This window comes from Opisthocomus hoazin, chromosome 4 (assembly GCF_030867145.1).
Source record: "Opisthocomus hoazin isolate bOpiHoa1 chromosome 4, bOpiHoa1.hap1, whole genome shotgun sequence".
Classification (NCBI taxonomy): domain Eukaryota; kingdom Metazoa; phylum Chordata; class Aves; order Opisthocomiformes; family Opisthocomidae; genus Opisthocomus; species Opisthocomus hoazin.
In genome coordinates, this window is record NC_134417.1 from 44,231,368 (window position 1) to 44,253,153 (window position 21,786).

The following is a 21,786-nucleotide window of genomic DNA, read 5'->3' on the forward strand; positions in this document are numbered from 1 at the left end:
CAACACCACCACATTTCTTCCGATAAACTATTAAATTGACAGGCTTGTGATCGACACCTTCAGTTTTGGCTCCTGATCTACTGGCTGTCACAACTCCCAGTTGCTTCCACGAGACAAGGAGACAGGGAAACTTGACCGATGGTGTAAGCAAGACAGATTTATTTAGTGTCACTTCTGAGCACACAGAACTGCTAGTCCTTCTAGTACTGCTGGGTCATAGCAGAGAGAGCAACAAGGGAGGAGGGGAAATTATTTGCTACAGAAGCATTTGTAGCAAAGCTGCTGGAAGTTGGCATAGTCACCGACACGCACTTCTGTAAGGTCAAACCCTTCTTCCCTTCTTCTGTTGAATTTGCTTTGTTTTATGGGAAAGCAGATGGGGGATCTGACATTCGATGGAGATGCAGAGCAATGTGAATAATCATCTAGAGAATAAAAAATACAGTCAAGCTCTTAAGCATGGGTTAAAGCTGCATCTTCATAGTTCTGCTTCCCGTTCATGGTGGAACTAAAGAGCAGTGACAGCCACTATGACACACTTCCCACACTGGCTAAACACAGAAGTACAGAAGTCTTTAAAAGCACGAGGCAGGGAAAAGAAAGAGAAAGAGAACTTACTGCGTGAACTGACTTTCTACAGGGTAGGGCCAAGTCCATTTTGGAAACCCAGACACAAGGTTTTAATTATCAGGCTTCTAAGATGTCCTAATCATGAGATGAAAACTACAGCGCTCCAGTGGCTTCCTAACTCACAACAGCTTAATTCTTTCCAGTTCCAGATTTCAGTTGCACAGATATCTAGATTAGTATTTCTACTAATTTGTCAGCACAGGTAAACATGACAGTGCAATTAAAATCAACAAAAAAAAGACATCCCTGCAAGAAAGCAGTTGTTATGTAGGTGTTGCTTTTTTGTTTGTTTGATCATTTTGATATTGCTTTAACTGGGAAATATTTTCCCCATCAAACTGACAAACACTGCAGAGCAGCCTGGACACAACCACAGAAACAGACTCAAATGGGCCTCAGCAACTCTGCCCAGTGGCGGTTTCAGGGTTAGACTGAGAAAAGAAACAAATTACATGAGCACCTCATTTAGCTAGATGACATTTAGTCAAGGTCAGGGAGTCACCTGGGTTAGAGGCTAGGTTAAAACGCAACCAGGCAGGTAAATACCAAAACTCTTTGCGTTAGCTGGTGCCACACACACTAGCATTCCTTGCACATGACCCTGCCGAGACAGATGCTGCTGGCAGTGTTGCTCACCCCTGCCACGCTGGGTCATAGTGTCTGCCCTATACCTCCTCTCAGCACAACGAGACATAATGTAGTTTCCTCGTCCTCCTCAAATGACCTGTGAAGAATCATTTATAGTTGGTAAGGAGGATCCATTTAAACATGTCTGCTGACATCATCATATTGTTTATTTTGCTCTTTTTCCCCCCTGAATGAATGATGAACTTTGGTGTAACTAAGGCAGCTGAAAATGTACTGAATTTAGCTGCCAGTTATGGCTGATTTGTTAGATTTAGTAACCAACATAACCAAGGAGTTTATTATGACCACAATTAACAGCAATTCAATAATAAGAAAAATAAAATAGAACTGCAGCCATATAAAAGGATCTCTTCAGTAATAGTGTTGAGGGGGAAGGAAGACAGAAGAGAGTAAAGAAAAACCAGCCAGGCCACGACTAACGAACTTAGTTCAGAAAGGGAAGCAGAAGAGTTGCATTTAATAAGCATCCATCTCCTTTCCACCTCACAGGTTTTCATGTTTAACACCCTTACTTTTCATGTGTTCCTTAGGCAGTCAGTGCCCGTCTCAGGTCTAAACAAGTCTAGACAGGTCATCTCTGAATGGGGACCTACACAATGGTACACTCCCACACAGAAGCTGGAAGGGGGCAGAGAAAGTGATGAGGCATTGTCTTCCTAAACAGAAAAAACATTCTCTAAATACTGATCTGCTAAAGAATGAAAGTTCCCTCTTCAGGTATGAATTTCACTCACCCCCCTCTGGTTCTCAGATCTTCAGCTTCTACACGGCTATAGAATTGCCTTCTATAGGCATGTCCTGCCTATACATGCCAATTAGTATGATTAAACCAGTTCATTAATTTCAATCTGGCTACTACAAATTCATTCCTAACAACTACACCAAGGAATAAAGTAGACCGCTCCCTGTGTTTGACTAATGCACATTTCCTCCTCCATTCCTCATGTACTTCCTGGATTTCCTTACCTGTGCATCCCTTCTTCTGCACCAAAGATTTACATTTTTCCTCCCCAGAAAACTCTCTCTCATTTTTTGTGAGATACCACATACTGCACATTCACACATGAGGACTACAACTAGTTTGGGATCAAGGGTAGTCTGGTTTGGACACTGGAAGCCAATTTAGTTACACCTGATCCTGCAATATCTTAACTACAGACAACAAAAATATTTTGATTTGCTTTCTAAAACATTACACATGCCTCTCAAAGGAAATCAGTTCGAGGTAACTCAAAATGGGGAGGAATAATTTGGGGGTGTGTTGTAATTCACCAGTGCAGCTAATGCTTTTGCTTATGCCATTACTCTACATTCCTTAGAGGGAAAACTGACAGAGCTGAACGCTCTGCCATCACGGGAAACCCTTACCTTGGTGTGACTCGTGTGAGTTCATCAGAAGGGTGCAGAATGCGGCAGGTGGTGAAGGTGAAGGTGGAGTTGGTTTGTGACATGCACTTCCCAGGATGAGGTACTAAATTAAAAAAAAGCAAATTCTTCGCATTTTACACAGAAAAAGGGAAAACAAAACTTCTGTGTCCTAATAAGACAGATGCAAAAAGTGATGAGGTACCTTGGATGGGATCAATGCAAGAAAAGTGAAACACATTAGTCCTCCAGTGTTGTAACAGACACTTGTTCTCCAAAACAAACACATCTATGACTCCAAGGCCAGTGCTAAAAGGGCCTGCTGAAACTTCCCCACGATCACTAACACTGCAGGTAAGTCCTGCTCAAACCAAATTTAAGCAAGGCAGTGCTTGCAATGCTAGTCCTCATCTAAACTAGCAACTTGCATCAGTGAGAAATTACAAGCAACCTTTTCTAGTACCAGCCCAGGACCACTAGGATTTTCTGAATGCTCATGCATTTCAACTTTTAGATTGATCCACAAAAAGGTATCCCCATTACTTTCCAGTAATGGATCCAGCTTGCTAATGCTACAGCAGTACAGATTTTTGGGGTGGGGAGGGAACAGACATATATTACTGTTCCTCTGTCGCTAACTTTTCACATCCACAGTAAGGAAAGTGGTAGTTTTTTGGATCCACTACTGTATATCTGTGACATTTCTCTTGTGAATGTGTTTAGTTTAAGAATGTACGTCCTCAGCTGCACAATAAAGCAGTTTTTGAATCCTTGTAAATAAATTTTTGTATTTAGTAAATAATTTTCCTGACACATGCGGCTGTAAAAATGCCACTCAGAGTGTATCAGTAACTTGGGAAAGAAGTAATACAGCTCAATTTAAAAAATCAAGGACTTAGGCCGTCTTCTTTTGTCTTAGTAGAGATAATCCTGTGGATATACTAACCTGCTATATAATGCAGCTGTGGCCATTGCAAAGTAAATACAAAATTTAAGAGCCATGCATCTGAAAAGCTGGTTGAAAACCACCCAGAGTTCAATATTACATCAAAGATATCATGATTGCATAGGTTCTCTTACTTAGTAACCAAACTTAGCAGCGGTCAAAAGACATGCACGATAAAAACAATGTGCAGCTCCCTCCCTCTCAGTCCTACCAAACCTCTGAGCCGTTCCCTGATTAAGCCACATTTTAATACCACAGTACACAACTATTCAACACATTGCAAAGGACAGACAGACCGACCAACTAGACCAGACACCATTCTGAACTTCCAGAGATGCTTAGCAGAAGCAAGGCAAGCCTTAATTGTGGCTGTGTTCCCTTTTTCATGTATAAAGTATCACAGCTCCAAAACAGTGTGTGCAGTCAGGTAGTCCTTTAAGAACACGTATAAGCAATGTGTGAAAGGTAGAGCACAATGGGGGGTGTGAACAGTGGAAGCATAAGTGGCTAAGCATACAGTGTGAGGTGACTTCTAGTTAGCGCTGGAATGTGCTGCTGTACATTTAAGAAGGATATTTCTAAAAACCCACTGGAGTGTCATGTTAACACACTCAAATGTTAGCACAGCATAACAAAACAACAAGCTCTACTTCACCTCCAGAGACGGTAATTATGATGCTTCAGGAATCCAGTTGCTTTAGAGATTAGTGGGAGCACTACAAAAGCTATTACAAGGGAGCACAGCCTAGCAATCATGATTCTCTCCATATTGTAGAGAGTTAAAAGAAAATCTGGAGAAAGAGCTCAAATAACTGGACATGAAAAAACTGGTTATTTAGAGAAAGTGAAAGACTTCAACATAAATCAAGTAGAAACAAAGCAATTATCCCTGGATGATGAATAGAGAACAGAATAAAGCAATGCTGGTTTAAGATTGCAAGCTCAATCCAAAGCACATAGCTGTAATACAAGAAGTGCATTTTCCCCATTTGTAATTTCCATTGGGCATCCCCTCAGACTGCAAACAGGCACACTGAAGATACACAGCTGCATTAGCAAAAGCAAGACTCATTGTTACTAATGAGTCAGAGATAGGAGAAGGCTGCTAAAAGAGAAATCACTGACTTATTAGAGGAAACAAATTGAAATTATTAAAAAAAAAAAAAAAAAAATCATCGATTTCCACAGATGTATTCCACCCTCAAATACCACTAAGAAAGTCCTGTACCAGCTTCATCCTCCATCAGTCAACAATGGGGTGTATCATATTGCTGTAGCATTTTCCATCCTTTGGACACAATACAAAGAGTGAGAACCTGTTGCTGCAAATGAACAAAGTTTATAAAACAGAAACAAAATGATTCATTCCTAACCTAGCAATTGCACATAAGAATGGCCATCTCCTGAGTTGGTATAAGTTTGTAAGGAAGTAATATATAAGTTTATTATAAAAGATACTATCTTCACATGTACATATGGCAAAGTATTATTTTAAATATAAACATCTGCTCCATGTGACTGTGTCAAACCAAATGTTTTATTTACACCCTCGTCGTCAAAGTAGTAGTTGATTAACAATGAAGCTTCATATCTGTATGAAAAAGAATGCGTACACAGTTCAGCGTTTAACAAAAACAAAACATCATGTAATTTAATCCGTCAGGAAACCATAAACTAAACTGTTTGTACATCTTCCCCCTAAATTAAAATTCAAGCTAAACCTCAGATTGCTGCTGGATCATGTTTTGCCTCTCAGTAATGAATGATTCTTTACCTTATCATGCTTCTTCAAACAATTCTTACGCATTTTGGAAAAAATGCAAAACATCACAGCTGAAAGAGACTCTCCTGTAAGCACAAACACTGTTGTAAAAACCTCTTTTAAAAGACTGCAAAAAAAGGCAGGTACCAGTCAAACTGACTGCAGAGAACTCCATCTTCTGGCAAAACAGAGCCTTTCCCACTCAAAACACAAAGCTGATTTTTGTATAGCTCGGAGCCGTCTCAGATCCAACTTCAATACTCGGAGCTCACGGGCCACTCTGCTAGGTGCACACGGCAAAACAGATGTGTTTAGGACACGGTCTTCTACTCAGGGAAACCTCAAAAGACCGTTCAGCCTGGATTTTCAGCCAGTTCGTGCAGAGAAAGGTATAGTTACAGTAGGTAAACTAGTGGCCTGCTCATCCACAAAAAGGCGTCGAGACAAACTGAGTTTGAGAAAGATTTGTAAGAGGTAGCTGCAATAAAACACCATGAATTTTTGTACCACTGGTTCCAAACTCCAATTCACTGTGATGCTAGATGAATAGTGAGGACCCAGCTACCTCACAGTGGCTAACAAATCTTTGCATTTCACATAAACACCTATTCTGGCAAACACAGATTTATGCAAAAATGAACTTTAAAAAAAAAAAAACAGAAATCTTCAGAGTATGACTTGATCCAGACCAGCACCAAGGTAACGTTTCAGTCCAACTCTGAAACAAGCCACTCTGCCCATCATTTCTTTGGCACATTTTAACAAAAGGAGGAAACCTGGTTCCCTCCTCTTTCAGCAGAGAGGGCAGTGGAACTTGGGCCTCTCTTCAGCTCAGGCTGGTGAGACAGGGACGGAATGACAATCAGGCTGGGGAGTCTTTTGAGCAACAAATGGTGCTTTAAAGCATTTGAAGTTTATTTTCTAGTTGAATAGGAAAAAAAAAAGCTCTGCCTGCTTCGGAAGAGCGTAATGAAGGACCATTAAGAGGCACTTTTTCCTCCAGTGTGATCATCTGGAATACAAGCTATGGACTTCACTTTTGCCAGGATATGCCACAAAGTCTGTTCTTGGGCAAGGTGAAAGTCCTGAGAACTAGGTCACAGAATCCCATTAGGATCCTCAGGATAAGACAGCTGCTTTGTGTACTCTCTAGATTTAGCAGAGTTCATCCCCTCCAGGTGGCTAAAGGTGAGATCTCTGATACCCAGTGCTACCTGCCTTGAAAACTCCTGGCTGATAGAACAGGGAGAATACAAGGTATGCTGGAGTTGATGCCTGGGTTAACTACTACAAAAAAAATGGAGATGGGTGATAAACACAGCAGCTGTAAAATGTGAGCATGGTGCTCTCCTAAAGGCATTTAGGTGCCTTCAGATGTCCTTCACAAAACAATGCTGGAATGTCCTTCAGAAAACACTGGTTTCAGGGGTAACCATGAATGTTCAAAACGTCCCAAGAATCTGTACGTCTATGCCAGGAGCATTACTCCTGTTATGTTTCTTAAACCACCGACAATAAAATTATTTTCTGAATACCTGCATTTCCAAACTTTCAATTTTTTTTTGTCTTTGGAAACAATGAGAGATGCAAAAACTGAAAAAAGACTGAAAAAATCCTTCGCATAGGATTTTCTTAGCTTTCTTCTGGATGAGGTCTCATTCTCATATGTATGTAACCATGGAGCATAGAGGTAAAAAGACTTCAAAGTATTTAATGTGGCTTCAACATGAGTTTATGCAGGCTAGGATCCCCAAATTATAATTCTAGCATTTTAACAGCACAGATAGCAACTGCTGACAGACTTTTCTTAAAGAAATAATTACTGTGAAATATTCAAGCCATTTGAAAACAGAATATATTTAAATATGCATCATTACCTCAGTTTTAAGAAGAGTTACAAAATTTATTGCTTTTCAGTACAATGGTAACCTCTTAGAGGCATGTATAGTAAACTGCTAAAAACAACTCAAACATAAGACATTCATTACGTGTTCTTGTGATTTTAGACACCTATTTGGAAAGCTCTCTATGTCATGGTTAAGGTCTAAACACAAAGTACAAGTGGGCTGAGCCCGTAATGCTGTGCACATGTCTATTCAAAGCAATCAATCAGCAGAACTAACTAACACAGGTACTGAAAGACCAGTTCACGCACCCAACGCTAGCAGGCAATTAAGCACACGCTGAATCAGTTGTAGCCCTTCTACCTTCAAAATGAGAACATTCACAACATTATTAAGTGCTTTGAATGGCTTGGGGGTTTTTGTTTAAGGGAGACATGAAAGGCGACGAATTAAGAAAAAAACAAATCAAAACCACCACCACCCCCAAAACCTGTCCCCCCCCAACACAGACTCTGTACAGTTTTATAATAGACTACAGTTTCTTTCAAAGAATTAAAAAAATATATTGAGGCTACTAAAAATTTGTGCTGCAAAAAATTACTTGTCCTAGATAGTATTAACATCTCTGTGTCCTATAATTTCTTTACCATTCCAGTTATGCTGAGAGGCTACTTAAGTGATACACAAATTTCAACCTATCCCCAGGTATCAGGCTAGGACTGCGATTCTGGAATTTACAGTCTTCCATAAGTTACTGAGCCCACACACAGTATGTAGCTCTGACAGACCAACTGCAGGTCATGAATTACATGTGTGCTAATTTCTCCTGAAACATTCAGTGCCATAACTGGGTTATAATCTGCATATATGGCGAGGAAGTTCTTTTATGTACCAATAGATACTACAGGTTTCAACACATGGACAGGAAAATTCAAATATCATAATTTTTTCTTATTTAGTCAGAATAATTTCTGACTCTGTCCATCACTCAACCAGACACAACTGATACTCTGTTCTGAATACATTTATTTTGGCTACAAGACACCTTTGGCACTACCAGCAATGTTTGCTCTCCTGTGCAGCACCGTACACATCCACAAAAAGGCAGTAAGAATAGGACCTCAGAGTACTCTGCCTGAGAACATCTCCAGTGCAACAATGGTAAGATACCAGCCTCAAAGAATACATATCAAAGGAAGCGGACACCTACCCAAAAGACTAAGATGACGTACACCTGCTGGGAATGGTCCTTGTAGGCACTGTATTCCAAAGACGTTTTGTTCTCAGGTTGGAAGACCTGCAGCTCTAGACTGGCACACTCTACGGCCTGCCAACGGCAACAGCAGGGAGATAATTTCTGGCTTTTACGAACCTCTTGAACAAGATTTTTCCACAATGGAGCTATGCTGGATTACAAGCACTATCACTAAAGATTGTATCCAAGATATTTCTCTCCTTCCCTTTTCACTTTACTTCCACATTGTCTAGCAAGACCTTATTCTGTACACTGCTGCCCACAATCTTCCTTGGAATCATCCAAGCAACGAGGTCATAACCTTGTGCTTGTGACAGCGCTAAACGGAATCGCATGTCCATACACACGCCTACCTGCATTGCATTTCTTACAGAGAAATCTAGAACAGGCAGATAAAGAATGCTGAGGAGGTTTTTTCAAGAGGAGTAATGGCTGCACAATATTTAAAAACAAAATAAATTCATAAGCTAAGCACACATCTCTGCTCCCAAAAGTTATTCTTCAGTGAGCAGACTGGACCCCAAGAAGCACTGCCACATTATTAATAAGTGCCTACTCTGAAAATATCCACAATTATCTTCTCCTTGTGTACAACCTGACAAATCTCTTCAGATTGCTTCAAAAGTAGATACAGTAGTGTCTTCATCTGAGCAACACAACAAATAATCATAGAATCATAGGGTGGAAAAGACCTCTAAGATCATCAGGTCCAACCATCCACCCAACATCACCATGCCTGCTAAATCATATCCCGAAGTGCCACATCTACACATTTTTTTAAACACCTCCAGAGACGGTGACTCCACCACCTCCCTGGGCAGCCTATTCCAATGCCTGATCACTCTTCCAGTAAAGAATTTTTTCCTAATATCCAATCTAAATCTCCCCGACACAACTTGAGGCCATTGCCTCTCATCCTATCACTAGCTAGTTGGGAGAAGAGACCAACACCTGCCTCACTCCAATCTCCTTTCAGGTAGTTGTAGAGAGCAATGAAGTCCCCCCTCAGCCTCCTCTTCTCCAGACTAAACAGCCCCAGTTCTTTCAGCCGCTCCTTGTAAGACTTGTTCTCTAGACCCCTCACCAGCCTCGTTGCCCTTCTCTGGAGACGCTCCAGCACCTCAATGTCCTTCTTGTAGTGATGGGCCCAAACCTGAACACACTACTGTGGCGGCTCATGGATACTCCTAAATCCTAAGCAGCTGGGCAATTGGAAGGAAGGATAAAGAATGGGAAATTAAAGTTTTCAGTGCATTTATTCATTCTACACATCCAAGTTACCAATTTTGACCAATTTCTCTACTTCTGTAATTGAAATTACTCAACAAACAACACAAGATGAAATAAGATTACTAGGACAATTTCATAGATTTTTATCTACTTTGCCAATTTATATGGTATGGAATACGCTTAAAAACCTTGCCCAAGACACCTAGATTTTTCCCAGGATAAATCAGCAGTACGAAGGGAATAACCTGTTAATAACAGTGATCCGTATTCAAATTGTAACAGAGAAACAAAATGGAGGGAAATACTAGTCTTTTTCCCATTTTGTAATCACAGCGCAGGTCTACATTTATTTTTCTACTCCAAGGAAAGTACCCTTCCAAACCATTACCCACAGATGTTTTACTAATCTGTTGTGAAAAAAAACAAAACCAAAGAACTAAACTATATCTATATCCTTGTCTACGTGTAGCCCATGACAATTAGATTTCCAAATTTTCAACATGTTTCTGTGTTGAATACTCTTACAATTAAAGAATTCTTTGCCCAGTGGGTAACCAAAATAGCTGTTTTGCACAACTATTGTATCCTGAGTACATGACAAACTGCTTGTTCCCTTCCTCTCTGCAGCAACACATTTCAAAGTTAATCGTATCTTTTCTTGAATCTTTTATTCCGCAGAACCTAAAAAATGTCAGTTATTTCAGTCTTTGATTATCTCAGTCCATGTTTCCTAGATCTCCAGCTTTTCTTGCTGTTGTTATTCAGACTCTTCAAAATGATAAAACCCTGGACAATATCCCAAACCGTACACAACTGAGCTCCTACAGAGGCATTATTTATTTCCATATTAAAATAAAAAATTAATATGATCATCATTCCTGGGCAACAGATCCCATAGAATAAAGACAATTTTTGCCAATAGAAAGGGAAGTCGAAGGGTTTGAATGTTCAAGCATTTCAACAGCTGCCCAGGGAAGTGGTTGAGTCGCCATCCCTGGAGGTACTGAAAATCCCTGGAGATGTGGTGCTTAAGGACATGGTGTAGTGGTGGGCTTGGCCATGTCAAGTTAATGATTGGACTTGATCTGAAAGGTCTTTTCAAACATAAATGATTCTATGATTCTAAGTTTAACCTTAATACAACTGACAGCAAAAAAGTAGCTTACATTCCATAGCTGAAAGCACTGAACTCCCATTTCAGTGAGAGCTGAGGATATCTGCACTTCATGAAAATAACAGAAATATTATTGTCTCGCCCTGAGACAATCTAATCTTCCCAGAACCAGCCAAATTATAAATTACGATTTATTCCAGAGAAAGGACGGGGAAGGAAGTGTCTTCAGTTACAGTAGTTACGTAAAACTACGAAGTCTAAAGAAAAAGGAGCTCTGGTAGTTTTCTGATTCTGGACTAAATATAATTCATTACCAGTGGCAAATCCTAATGAAGACCAATGCTCCTATATAACTTATTAAAAGAAAACAAACAAAAAAAACCCCTCAAAAACAACAAAAAAGAAACCACACAAACTCAAAACTCATCTACAGTCTGAGAACCGTAACCTTGTGCAATAATAGAGTGCAAATGTCAGTTCAGAGTATCTAATAACCCATGCAGTACTGTGTCACTTGAAAATGTTCCGGTCTAAATATGGTATAAATAGGAAGGATAGAATTTAATAGAGTGGTGGACAGGGAATGAAGGAAATGTCATCATCCTCTTCATAAAAGCTTCTTCTTAATTCTTTCTCTCAAAGGGAATTTAAAAACATGTAACGGTGTCTGAGGTAACTGAATTATACTTGCAGAATTTCTTTGATTGATTTTCAAGGCACTTCCATTTGTTTCAGCAATGGCAACTTAGATGCACCTTTTTTCACCATTTAGTCTTTGGTTTTATCCCAAAGTACAAAAATCTAAAGCATGGCATCACCTCTTACGAACAGTCAGAAAAATATGTGCACTACAGGCATACAAAACATAAATCATTTATATACATTATATACACTGAAGAGTGTGCACTAAATCCACATACAAGTTGCATACGTGCCACACAAAGGTTTGTGAACGAACCACTTCCTTTTAGCAGCCTTCTCTTATCAAAGTAGAGTAAAATATTGACCACAGATGCTGTTACTGAAAAAAAGGTCAAATTAAAAGATTATTAAAGGAAGGATTTTTGAGCCAATGTTAGAATGGTTATGTTCTATCTACTGCACGCATTAACGTGCAGATGCTACACACAAAGCAATACTATGGATGCTGTTCTGGAGAGATGCGAGAATGGCCCAGTTATCAAAATCCTGTAAAGATGTCAGTTTTACTGGACTTAATGAGTTTCCCTCACCAGACCCCTCATCATCGTCAGTCGTGGACTCCTGCATCTCCTCTGTGAAAGCCTGAGATTGGCGGGGGTTATTCTTGTTGTCTGAAACAGTCACTTGTGCTTGTGACCTCTCACCTGAGGTCTCTGTGTGCTGAACTGGCGTCGAGGTAGTTAGGCCCTTGTAAGAAATGTCACCTGTCTCATCTTCCTCATAGTCATTAAGGCAGTACACTTCATCCAGGTCCAGGTCCAGGGTCCTGAAGCCCTTAGTGACAACCCCAGGCCTCGGGTCCAGGATCCCACCCAGGTGAGGCTGAGCCAGCTGCTGCCAGTGGTGCAAAGTGGCAGAACCTTGAAAAGGAACAGAAAGACAACCAAAATAAATCAGTAATGAATCCAGGACCAAAGGGGCAGAAAATCCCACTTCATTTATCCAGAAGACCAAAGGTTTTGGAGCTCCAAGACTTCTATGTTTCTGGGTTTAATATTTCTAGCTTTAAAATTTCTAGGAAGACATGCTACAAGGCAAAACTGCTTCACCTACTCTTCAGCATTTCCACTCCAACATGAAATAAACTGACCACATCAGCACTTAGATAGGCAAAGTCTGGTGGTAAGATGTGACATACTTGTGCACATGCACATCCCCTCACTGTCAATAATTGCAGCCCCCTAAATTCATGGGAGTAAACAGGAGTAGAAAGAATTTATATTTCACAGCTGTTCTGAGCAGCATCACAGGAAGATTTAAGAGGAACATATGCCACATATTTCCACATTAAGTTCACACTCACAAAGGTGCTGAAAATATGCCAGAGTTCACTACCAGGAGGCTAACACGAGGACAGTAGTCACACAGATTGCAAAGCAATTTCAGCTTTCTACCATACGTTAGAAAGCCACTTCAACTTCAGGCACGTGTAAGCAGGTAATACCTCTGATCTATACATCAAGTCTAAATGTCTAAATCAAGTGACTTGTATGGCCCCTATGCTACAGGAACTCAACTACTACATAACTAAATGCTACTGTACCTGTAGCTTCATCCTTGGCAGAAAAATGTTTTGAGTGAGGAAAGAGGTGTATTTTACAGAGAAAAGCATCCAATATTCAGCGTTCAACAGGAGACAATGAGTCAGAAACAGCAAAGTATCAGGCTAAATTGATATATGCACTGAGATGGGCCTACTGAAATCAGGAGAGGATTTATCTGATTCCTTAAGCAGTGATTAAACACTGCTCACTAGGGCCTACGTTTTCTTATGGGCCCACCAATCGCTTCCGTGTTGTAATGTGTAACTTCAAACTATTCATTCCAGGTGCTACGACACAAATAAAACACCTTTATTTTCAGCTCTGCCAGCTCAAATCAGAGCAGTTTTTGTTGCCTTGTTCCCGTCCTCTGTCCCCAGAGCAGAATACTGACTCATTCAACAAGCTGGCATATGAATGTCTCACCAGTATTCAAAGACCAAGAATGCCACACTTATTGCATGGTGTGTATATATAAAAATCTAAACCACTCTAATAACTAGGGAAGGGATGATTCTTATACATGTTATTTTTCATCTGAGAAAAAACTCATGGAATGAGAAAAATTGTCATTTCACAATAAGGATATTGCATTACAGGAAGCTTATTGTAAATAGGAGGTGAATGGGGAAAACATCTTTAAGTCTATCTCACTTTTAAAAACATGTAATTTTCAGAATAATTGGATCTGCTAGATTACTTTGGATAATGGCACTATTTTAATTTTTTTTTTAAAGTAATTTTTGAGGGACTAAAGAGGATTTAGACTGATTGGTACCCTTGAGGCTTAAGAAGTAAAAACCATTACACCATTACAACCCCAAAATAAATACCTGTAAGGAAGAGAACATCCCTGTAACTTGTATAACTTCCATTTGTTCCTGAATTGTCACAAAGGTCTAGCTTCTATATAAAAGAAATACTCCAGAATGTGGAGAAGTGCCAGATATTGTCAAGTCTTAAGCAAAGAGTAAAGCTTTGCAGTATGACAATACCCTCAAGAGTTACAGAAAAACACTGGAAACCAAAATTTCTCTCTGCATTGCACGCAAGTATAAAATCCAGTTGCTAATTAACTTCTACATGCAAGCTTCTGAAGATGTAATCTTTTTCACCTATAAGCTCACAAAAACTTAAAAACACTCTGCAGATTACAAGTTTTTTTTCTTTTTTAAAGGTGCAAAAGAAGATTCATTTCTTAGTGCTTCTGTCACCCTATGTATTTTACCATGGTATTTAAAGGATTGCTTTAAAGGAGTAGAAGCCACTAACCTGAAATTATTTTAGAACTGATTTTTTTGTTCCCCCATTTTATGGCATGAGCACCCTTAGGAAAACAGTAATAAAAACAAAAGGCACGACTACTGATAACAGTCTGCAGGTACAGCAGAATATTTTACCCCAATACCCTGAAAGTATCCATGAAGTTGAAAAAAAAAATATTTAAATCTCATGAAAAATACTCGGGAAAGAAACTAAGCTGAAGTGAGGAACAGAATCACAAACATATATTTAATAGAAGATAACAAATACCAAACTTATGAAACAGGTAAACACAAACATACTACAAATGAGATGTAAAACCAAACATGAGAAGTACTTTAAAAGGTGCAATAATATTAAGGAAGAAAATGACCTAGTGAGAACAATGAACAAAACCAGGAAAAAACACCCAGACAGATAGAAAGATGATAAAGACTTTAAGAGTTTATTGGAAGAAAAAAGCAGATATAATAGGATGGTGACATAAATCTATTACAGTGGTAGCAACCAGTAACTGAAACAAAGCTGGATCATCCCTTCCCTCATGTGGTACAAGAATTTTTACGACCATTTAAAAACAGTCATGAAAACAAACTATGAAAATCTGCTAAACAGTAAGAACTTGTGCACTATGGCTATAGTTTCATTTGAATAGGTAGATGCAGCACATCACTTCCTTCAGGACATAAGAAGGGTTATTTTTGCTTCTGAATATGTCATGCTAAATGAAGAAATAAATTTGTCTTAAAAATATGAAAAAATGAACTTTTGTACTTAAAATACACACAGACAATGTAATGTAACACTAGAGTTCTGTTAAAGAGAGAGAGAAGCCAAAGCTGAACTATGTAACTAACATATCTGTGAAGTACTATAGGAAAACAGCTTCATTTTTTTTAAACCTGAAAGCATTTACTCAATTATAACTTCCAGCAACAACCTGAAAGGACTGAAGAAAGTCAGGCAGACTATATGTGCTCTGTTGGCTCTGTTAGACAGGCTACAGAAATGCACTTTGAAACAAAGTTCTAGCCCTGTCGCCTACCATCTACCTATATCTTGCCTTTTTCTGAGACAATATATGGAAGAACTTTGACTTCTTAAAAAAAAAAAACCCAAAATCAAAAACTATTTCACACATGAAACCCAAAGCCAGAGACTCACGTGTGGCTACTCAAGTAGCCAATTAAAGTCCAGAGGTCATTTTTAATCACAAAAATAATCTAGACTAACTGGTCTATCTGAAGTAGATAAAGGTCTTTCCAGACACTTATTTGCAGAACTGAGATTTGATGAACTAATACTCTTGTTGCTTAGATCTCAGATACTCAGTCACCTTCCTTTTGTAAGTATGAAATGGCTACATTGAGATTTAGGTCAGATGTAAAGCTGCACTGCTGATGCATGTGTGGCCTGTAACATTTCTTTTACTGCCTTGGCTGGAATTGTTATCTAACATTTTTAAGGCTTGAGGAAAAATGTAGTAGTTAGAAGATTTCAAACCAACAGCGTGGATTACTGTCTCTAAAGTAAAAAGAATACGTATTGCAAAGATTTCCTGCTTTCTGGTGATGGATAAGAGACCACAGGGAGTCACTAAGAAGAACAGATAAAGGCCGAGGCCCTTTGTTATCACCTTCTAGTGGTTTCACAATCTGAAGCTTTTCTGGCAGGTAGGAGCGACTGCTGATAGACATTCCTGAATATCCAGTGAATTCTGAAAATCTGGAGTGAGTTCCCAGCGACATGATGCTCTCTGTGGGGGTAACAGAACCACTATGGAGTTCGCCCTTTTCTGCCAGTTCCCGCAACTTCCTTTCCTGCTCTTCTTCAAAGAACTTCCGCTCCGAGAGGTAATTCTCCCGCCTGAGGGACAGCCTGCGAAGGGCAGTCTCCAGGTCACTGGAGCCTGGAGTCCCTGGAGTTCCAGGCTTCTTCACCCTGTCTTCATTTCTGAAGCACAACAGGGAACACGCACAACAGAAAAAAAAAAAAAAAAAAGGGGGGGGGGGGGGCGGGGAGAGAAAAAAAATTCTTAGAGATCCTTAAAACTTCCACATGACAGTTTTGAGACATTCAGCAATACCTTTAAATTACTATGTCTGGTAACAACTTGCTACTCATCCGGAGAGCTCAAAGAAAACCACCAGTATTTTCTTTCCCTGTCATACTAAAACTATTTTGAATCCTAGTTCCTGCCTGGAAACTCCTGGCTGGAAAAGCTGCACTTTACTTAAGAGCTTTCTCCTACAAAGAGATGAGAGATGTCTACTTTTGTGTCTCTTACTGTTATAAAACCTCAAGTAGGGAGGCTACATCTTACAGGGCCAACATTGCAAGACCACCATAATGAGTCATAAGAGTACATTATGCTGACAAATATTCGTTGTTCTAAGATATTAAGTAGTCTTTACTGGAAAGTATATACAGCATAGTGTGGAGCGATACTGGGGAAGAGACAAGTAGCTAGAAGAGCAAAGTTCTGACTAGTTTAATTCACAAGTTTTCACACTAGGTAACCTACACACACTATATTTATTTATTTTTAGGATCAAAAGAGTTAGTTGTAGCTGTGACTTAGATCAGAACTCCCTGGAATTAACATAAAATGATGAAATCATAATTGGTTTTAACTGTTGACCCACAGTTGCAAAGACAAAGGGTGTTTTTACATGATCTGGTGACACTGCATCTCAGAATAGGTGCAAGTTGCAGACACTGATAAATGGTACTTTCAAAAAGCTTTCCTTTTTAAAGGAGCTTGAGAGCTCAAGAACTATAAGCACAAAATAAAGTAACTTTAGAAGATGTAAGCCACTCTGTTAACTGCACAATGCAAGACAGAAAGAGGAAAACAGGAACACAGGAACGCTTTGCCTTTATGTCAGAAACCAAGCCCAGTGCTACAGTACTGACCCATTGTCAGAGGATCCTGTCTCAAGGATGATGCTATTGGTCTTGTTGTCTATCACAATGTTAGAGATGTCTCCCCCATAGAAACTGGAACGTGGAGTGCTGACACAGCTAGAAATGACTGAGTTCATAGCAGAGGACTGGTTAGAGCCTGGGATATTCATTGGTGACGGAGTCATGGATCTCTGCTTGACCACTTGGTTAACATTTCTCACTGTCTCGAAGACCCGTTTCTGATGACTGGTAAGAGATACACACAGTTAATAATCACACAGTGCCTTCTTACCTTAAAAAGGAACAGAGAAACAGGTAACAGCTTGCTTACAACCCTTCCTATCACAGCTCCACCAACCACCTTGTCTGTATAGTTTCTGTAAAGTAGTACACATAGGGTCCCATACTCACTACAGTCTGGCCATTACATTCAATCCATCAACATACTTCCATAATCCTAGAATATTTCAGACAGAACATTTGAGAATTATGTGCATGGATCCTCTCAAATATTAACAAAAATTAAGTGAAAGAGCATTTCAGTACATCAGCTAGAAAAGCCTGAAAGCCATTGTATGGAAATGAGTTTTTAGAAAACCAAAATTGATCTCCATTCAATTCTTAACTACAAACTGGCTAATCCCTTTTAAAAGAGCATTTAAATTTACTCCACTGACTATCTCTATGCAAGCAAGTCTTCTGTCTTTTCTTTCTGAAACCAATATCCTACCCTCTTAAATAGCATTAAAAAAAAAAAGAATCAGAAATATAATGGATCAAGAGTATAGAGAGAGGCTATCAAGACTGGTAACCTAATTTTTGACCTACTTCTACAGTTCATTCTTTATCACCATTGCCCTGATATCATAACAAACTTTGTTCATCTGCTTCAAGATTTAGATCAGATGACACTTCAGCAGAAATTTTTTGACAAAAAAAACTTGCCCTACATGATACTACAGAAGTGCCATTGCTGCTTTGTTTTACAGTTTAACAATAGCTGAACACAAGAGCAGTATATCCCAATAGCTGAACACAAGAGCAGTATATCCATTCCAGCTTAAAGGTAACGCTGCCAGGGTATAACAACAACTGCAAGCCTTAAGCTGTTCTGTGCCATTCAAATTTCTTTCCTTCTGTCCATGAGTGCTCAACAGTTGCAATCTGTGTGTGTAGGCTCCAAGTCTGTAGTTGTATGTCTTTAAGAGGCTGAATCTAAGAGCATCTACCAATAAACAGTTCCACAGAGGTTACAGTTACCACCGCTGAGCAAATCAGTAAAATCAAGATACGCCACGAAACCAAAAAACGGTATCCTTCTTTGGTACATGCACAGCAATACAAAAGACATTATAAAGAAGTTAAACTAGCCTAAAGTTAGATTACTCTGGAAGGACAAAAGGATCCTATGGGGTCTGAGCATGCTCACATCTTTCTGATTTTACATTTTTCTAATCAACATCTCACTCTGTCAAAGCCTCATTTACAATTCTTGGCTCAGGTTCAGAGAAGGTTTAAGTACATGTCAAGCTTTTTGTATAAGGTTTCTGGGAAGTGACTACTGTACCTTTCTTGACTGCCCTTTCTTTGTAACCTGTCTTTCCCTAACAGACCCTCTAAATAGGATTCATTTGTTTCAAATTAACAGGTCCACGCTTTGTACAAATAGATGAGACAAACCTATTGGAGTACACACGCAACTGGTGTCAGTAAGGCCACTTCTGCCAAGCCCTATCTATCTATAGCTTTTGGACTGTCACAAGTACTTAACTTGTTCCAAACCACTCTCCAGTTTAATTCAAGAGAACTTTAGCACAGATGTAACGGGCATCACATTGTAAGTACCCAACCACTCTGAATCCCTTTCTGTACTGATGTTCTCCTGTAAAAACTGGATTAGATCAATAATTACTTGGTAATTTCTGTTATAACACCTGAAGAGAGAACCCGAGGGATTGAACTCATCTCCTAATCATTAACTGAAGAAACCTTCCACGGTAACACACAAGAAAACAAACCTTTTCCCATTCTCAGCACTCACAAATGAGGACAATAAGTTCACAAGACAAGGAAAAAGCCATATATAGGCATTTTCTTTTGGTACCTTTAGCAAAAAATATAACCACTTCAATAACCAGACAATTTATTTTCCTTTTTCTCTATCATTCACATTCTGCCAGAAATATTTCTTTCTAAATCCCTAGCTCAACTATTTCCTGTCTTTCCCTTTCTCATCAAACAATAATTAACTTCAGATATAATCAGTCAATTAGGAACCAATTCTTTTCAGTCGTACGCCAAGTCAGGAGAGTCGGGTTCATCTAAATGCAGTTCTTTCCTCATTGATCCTTCTATCTCTGCTGCCAAAGACTCCTGTTAAAAATAAGCACAAAAGAAAAACAAATATGGTAGTATTAACAGGTTGTCATTGCAGAAAATAATTACCTACATAAAATAATTAATTACTAATAAGGTTTCACTCCAGAAAAAAGAAAAAAGTTTGAACATTGATGGGAAAGCTGGAAGATGAATGAAGGTATCTAAATCACTGACAAAGTATGGCTTAGCTACAGTACTTTTCATCTGAAGACAAACCACATCTGTCAAAAGATCCTAAAAAAACAACACTGGCAACAACAGAATTCAGGTGCCCCAACTTCCCAGACTAAACTCCCCACTCAGTAACACAGCCTTTGTTGACAATTTACTTCCTGTGAGCACAAACATAATTTGTGTTCTTCCTCAGCAGTTAAGACGAGACATGGCTAAAGACAAGGAGGGCCAGATTCTGCTGCTTGATTACATTGACGTAAGTAAAAAAAAAACCCTTCACTGATGTCAGTTGCCCTCAGAAGTAATGGAATTACTCTAGAGATACACAGGCAAGCAGAACCAGGCACTGCACTTACCCAGACATTCTTATAAACCCTTTTTTTCTCATTTGGTTGAGTGCACTGCCCATTCCCCATGCTTTAAATGTACAATGTCATAATCAAATAAAACTAGGTAAACAAAGTCGGTAACACCAGTGATGCTGCCATAACTGATGTTGCCGTAATACATATTAGCAACAAATACTTCTTTTAATGAACCACTGAATTTTCAGTAACCCTAGAACAAGAATATACGTGTAACCTATTCAAGTACTGAAGAACTAGAATGTATATCATTGGTGACTAGAAGGACGCCATGTCTGGAAACCATTAGTTATGCTCTCAGGAGGTTACACCTCCAAGGATATTGAAGAAAAACAGGAAGCTCCTACTGAAAATCAGTCACCACAGTACAGGAGATGCATAACAAAGATGTATAGAACTGTGTAACAACCTATTAATGCTAACCACGATTCACAGCAGAAGCACAGCTAGCTGCAGGTTGTATACAATACTGCAGCAAAACCAAGTTAAGTGCACAGCACCACTGTTTCAGAGCCACGTAAGCAAAACTGATCACTCAGGTATCCTTTAACACCATATAAATACACATTTCACCCATGCTCATGTCTGGCCTAGCATCCCACCCCTGAAGTTGTAAGTCAGATGCAAACACACATCCTTTGGTTGGTTGTTTTCTGTTGTGTGCTTTTTTCTTAAATCTGCTTACCATGGGGAAGAGACCGAGAGAGTGGTACCGACGTGACACGGCGTTTGGCATAGTCTTGTTCCTAAGGTTTTTCAGCTCTTCTTGAGCCTCATGAAGCATTTCCATGCACTCTGCATATTTGTCTTCCAGCTCTCGCAACTGTAACATACAGAAAACAGTTCCAGATGTTATGGGCTACACTGTCGTCACAAAAAGCCTGCAAATTCTTTTAACGCTGGTAAAGGATAATGGTGCAGAGAAGAATATTCCACTTTAAAGGAAGAGAACTCCAGTGAGTGAATATAATTGAAAATCATTAATAACATGGATTAGTAATGGGAAGACAATGGGGGAGGAGGCACAATGCGGGAAGGAACTGTTTGCTCCATTTCCTACCCTAACTATCTACACGAAACCACCGTCAAAGAGCAGACAGGGCGCTAAAAGTAACTTTAGCCTGATCAGGTATAGTGCCTAATTATTGTCATGATGACCACAGTAGCAAACAGCATGGGAAAAGGACAAAACATTTCACAGTGTTCCAAAGGACTTAGGAATTTTAAAACCAAGACTTAAATACATACATAGACATATATATATAATCTCCAACAACCAAAGAGCATGCCATATTTTTAGCTTGGCTTTCTCAGGAGCTGCATCTCATGTAATAACTTTGTCTGCAGATGTCTTTGTACCCTTGTAGTTTTTGAGTTCATCAGTCATTTCAACCAAGTTTGGCAAAGGGGCTGATGTTGTCTGAAATACAACATTCCTACAAGTTTCACAAAAATAAGGATCTCATCATAAGAGGCTCAAGCATTATTCATTCTATCTCATCCATTCTGTTCATATGAATGTAGCACCCAGAAGACAGCCAGCAATCCTGGACTGCCTTCAGCTTATTCACTGAACAAACACAGCATGAATGAGCTGTTCCGTGTTATCTCACTATTCAATACAGGCTTAAACTAGCAGCCTTCAGAAATCATCCTGTAAA

The 21,786-nt window shown here is 39.3% G+C and overlaps 1 protein-coding gene across 11 annotated transcripts in view; it reads right to left on the bottom strand.

Annotated features, from left to right (window-relative positions):
• Positions 1-21,786, bottom strand: part of TRAK1 (trafficking kinesin protein 1) — a 145,879-nt gene that overhangs the window by 3,184 nt on the left and 120,909 nt on the right. For 7 of the 11 annotated variants that reach the window (XM_075418812.1, XM_075418814.1, XM_075418817.1 and 4 more), the window contains 6 exons: positions 20,811-20,948; positions 19,504-19,580; positions 17,217-17,453; positions 15,937-16,253; positions 12,027-12,356; positions 2,647-2,749 (listed from right to left, as the gene is read on the bottom strand). In XM_075418812.1, coding sequence (XP_075274927.1) covers positions 2,647-2,749; positions 12,027-12,356; positions 15,937-16,253; positions 17,217-17,453; positions 19,504-19,580; positions 20,811-20,948 — 1,202 coding nt within the window. Of the gene's footprint in view, positions 1-1,266; positions 1,355-2,646; positions 2,750-12,026; positions 12,357-15,936; positions 16,254-17,216; positions 17,454-19,503; positions 19,581-20,810; positions 20,949-21,786 lie in introns of all 11 variants that reach the window. The other 4 variants (XM_075418811.1, XM_075418818.1, XM_075418816.1 and 1 more) reach the window with 2 other exon arrangements.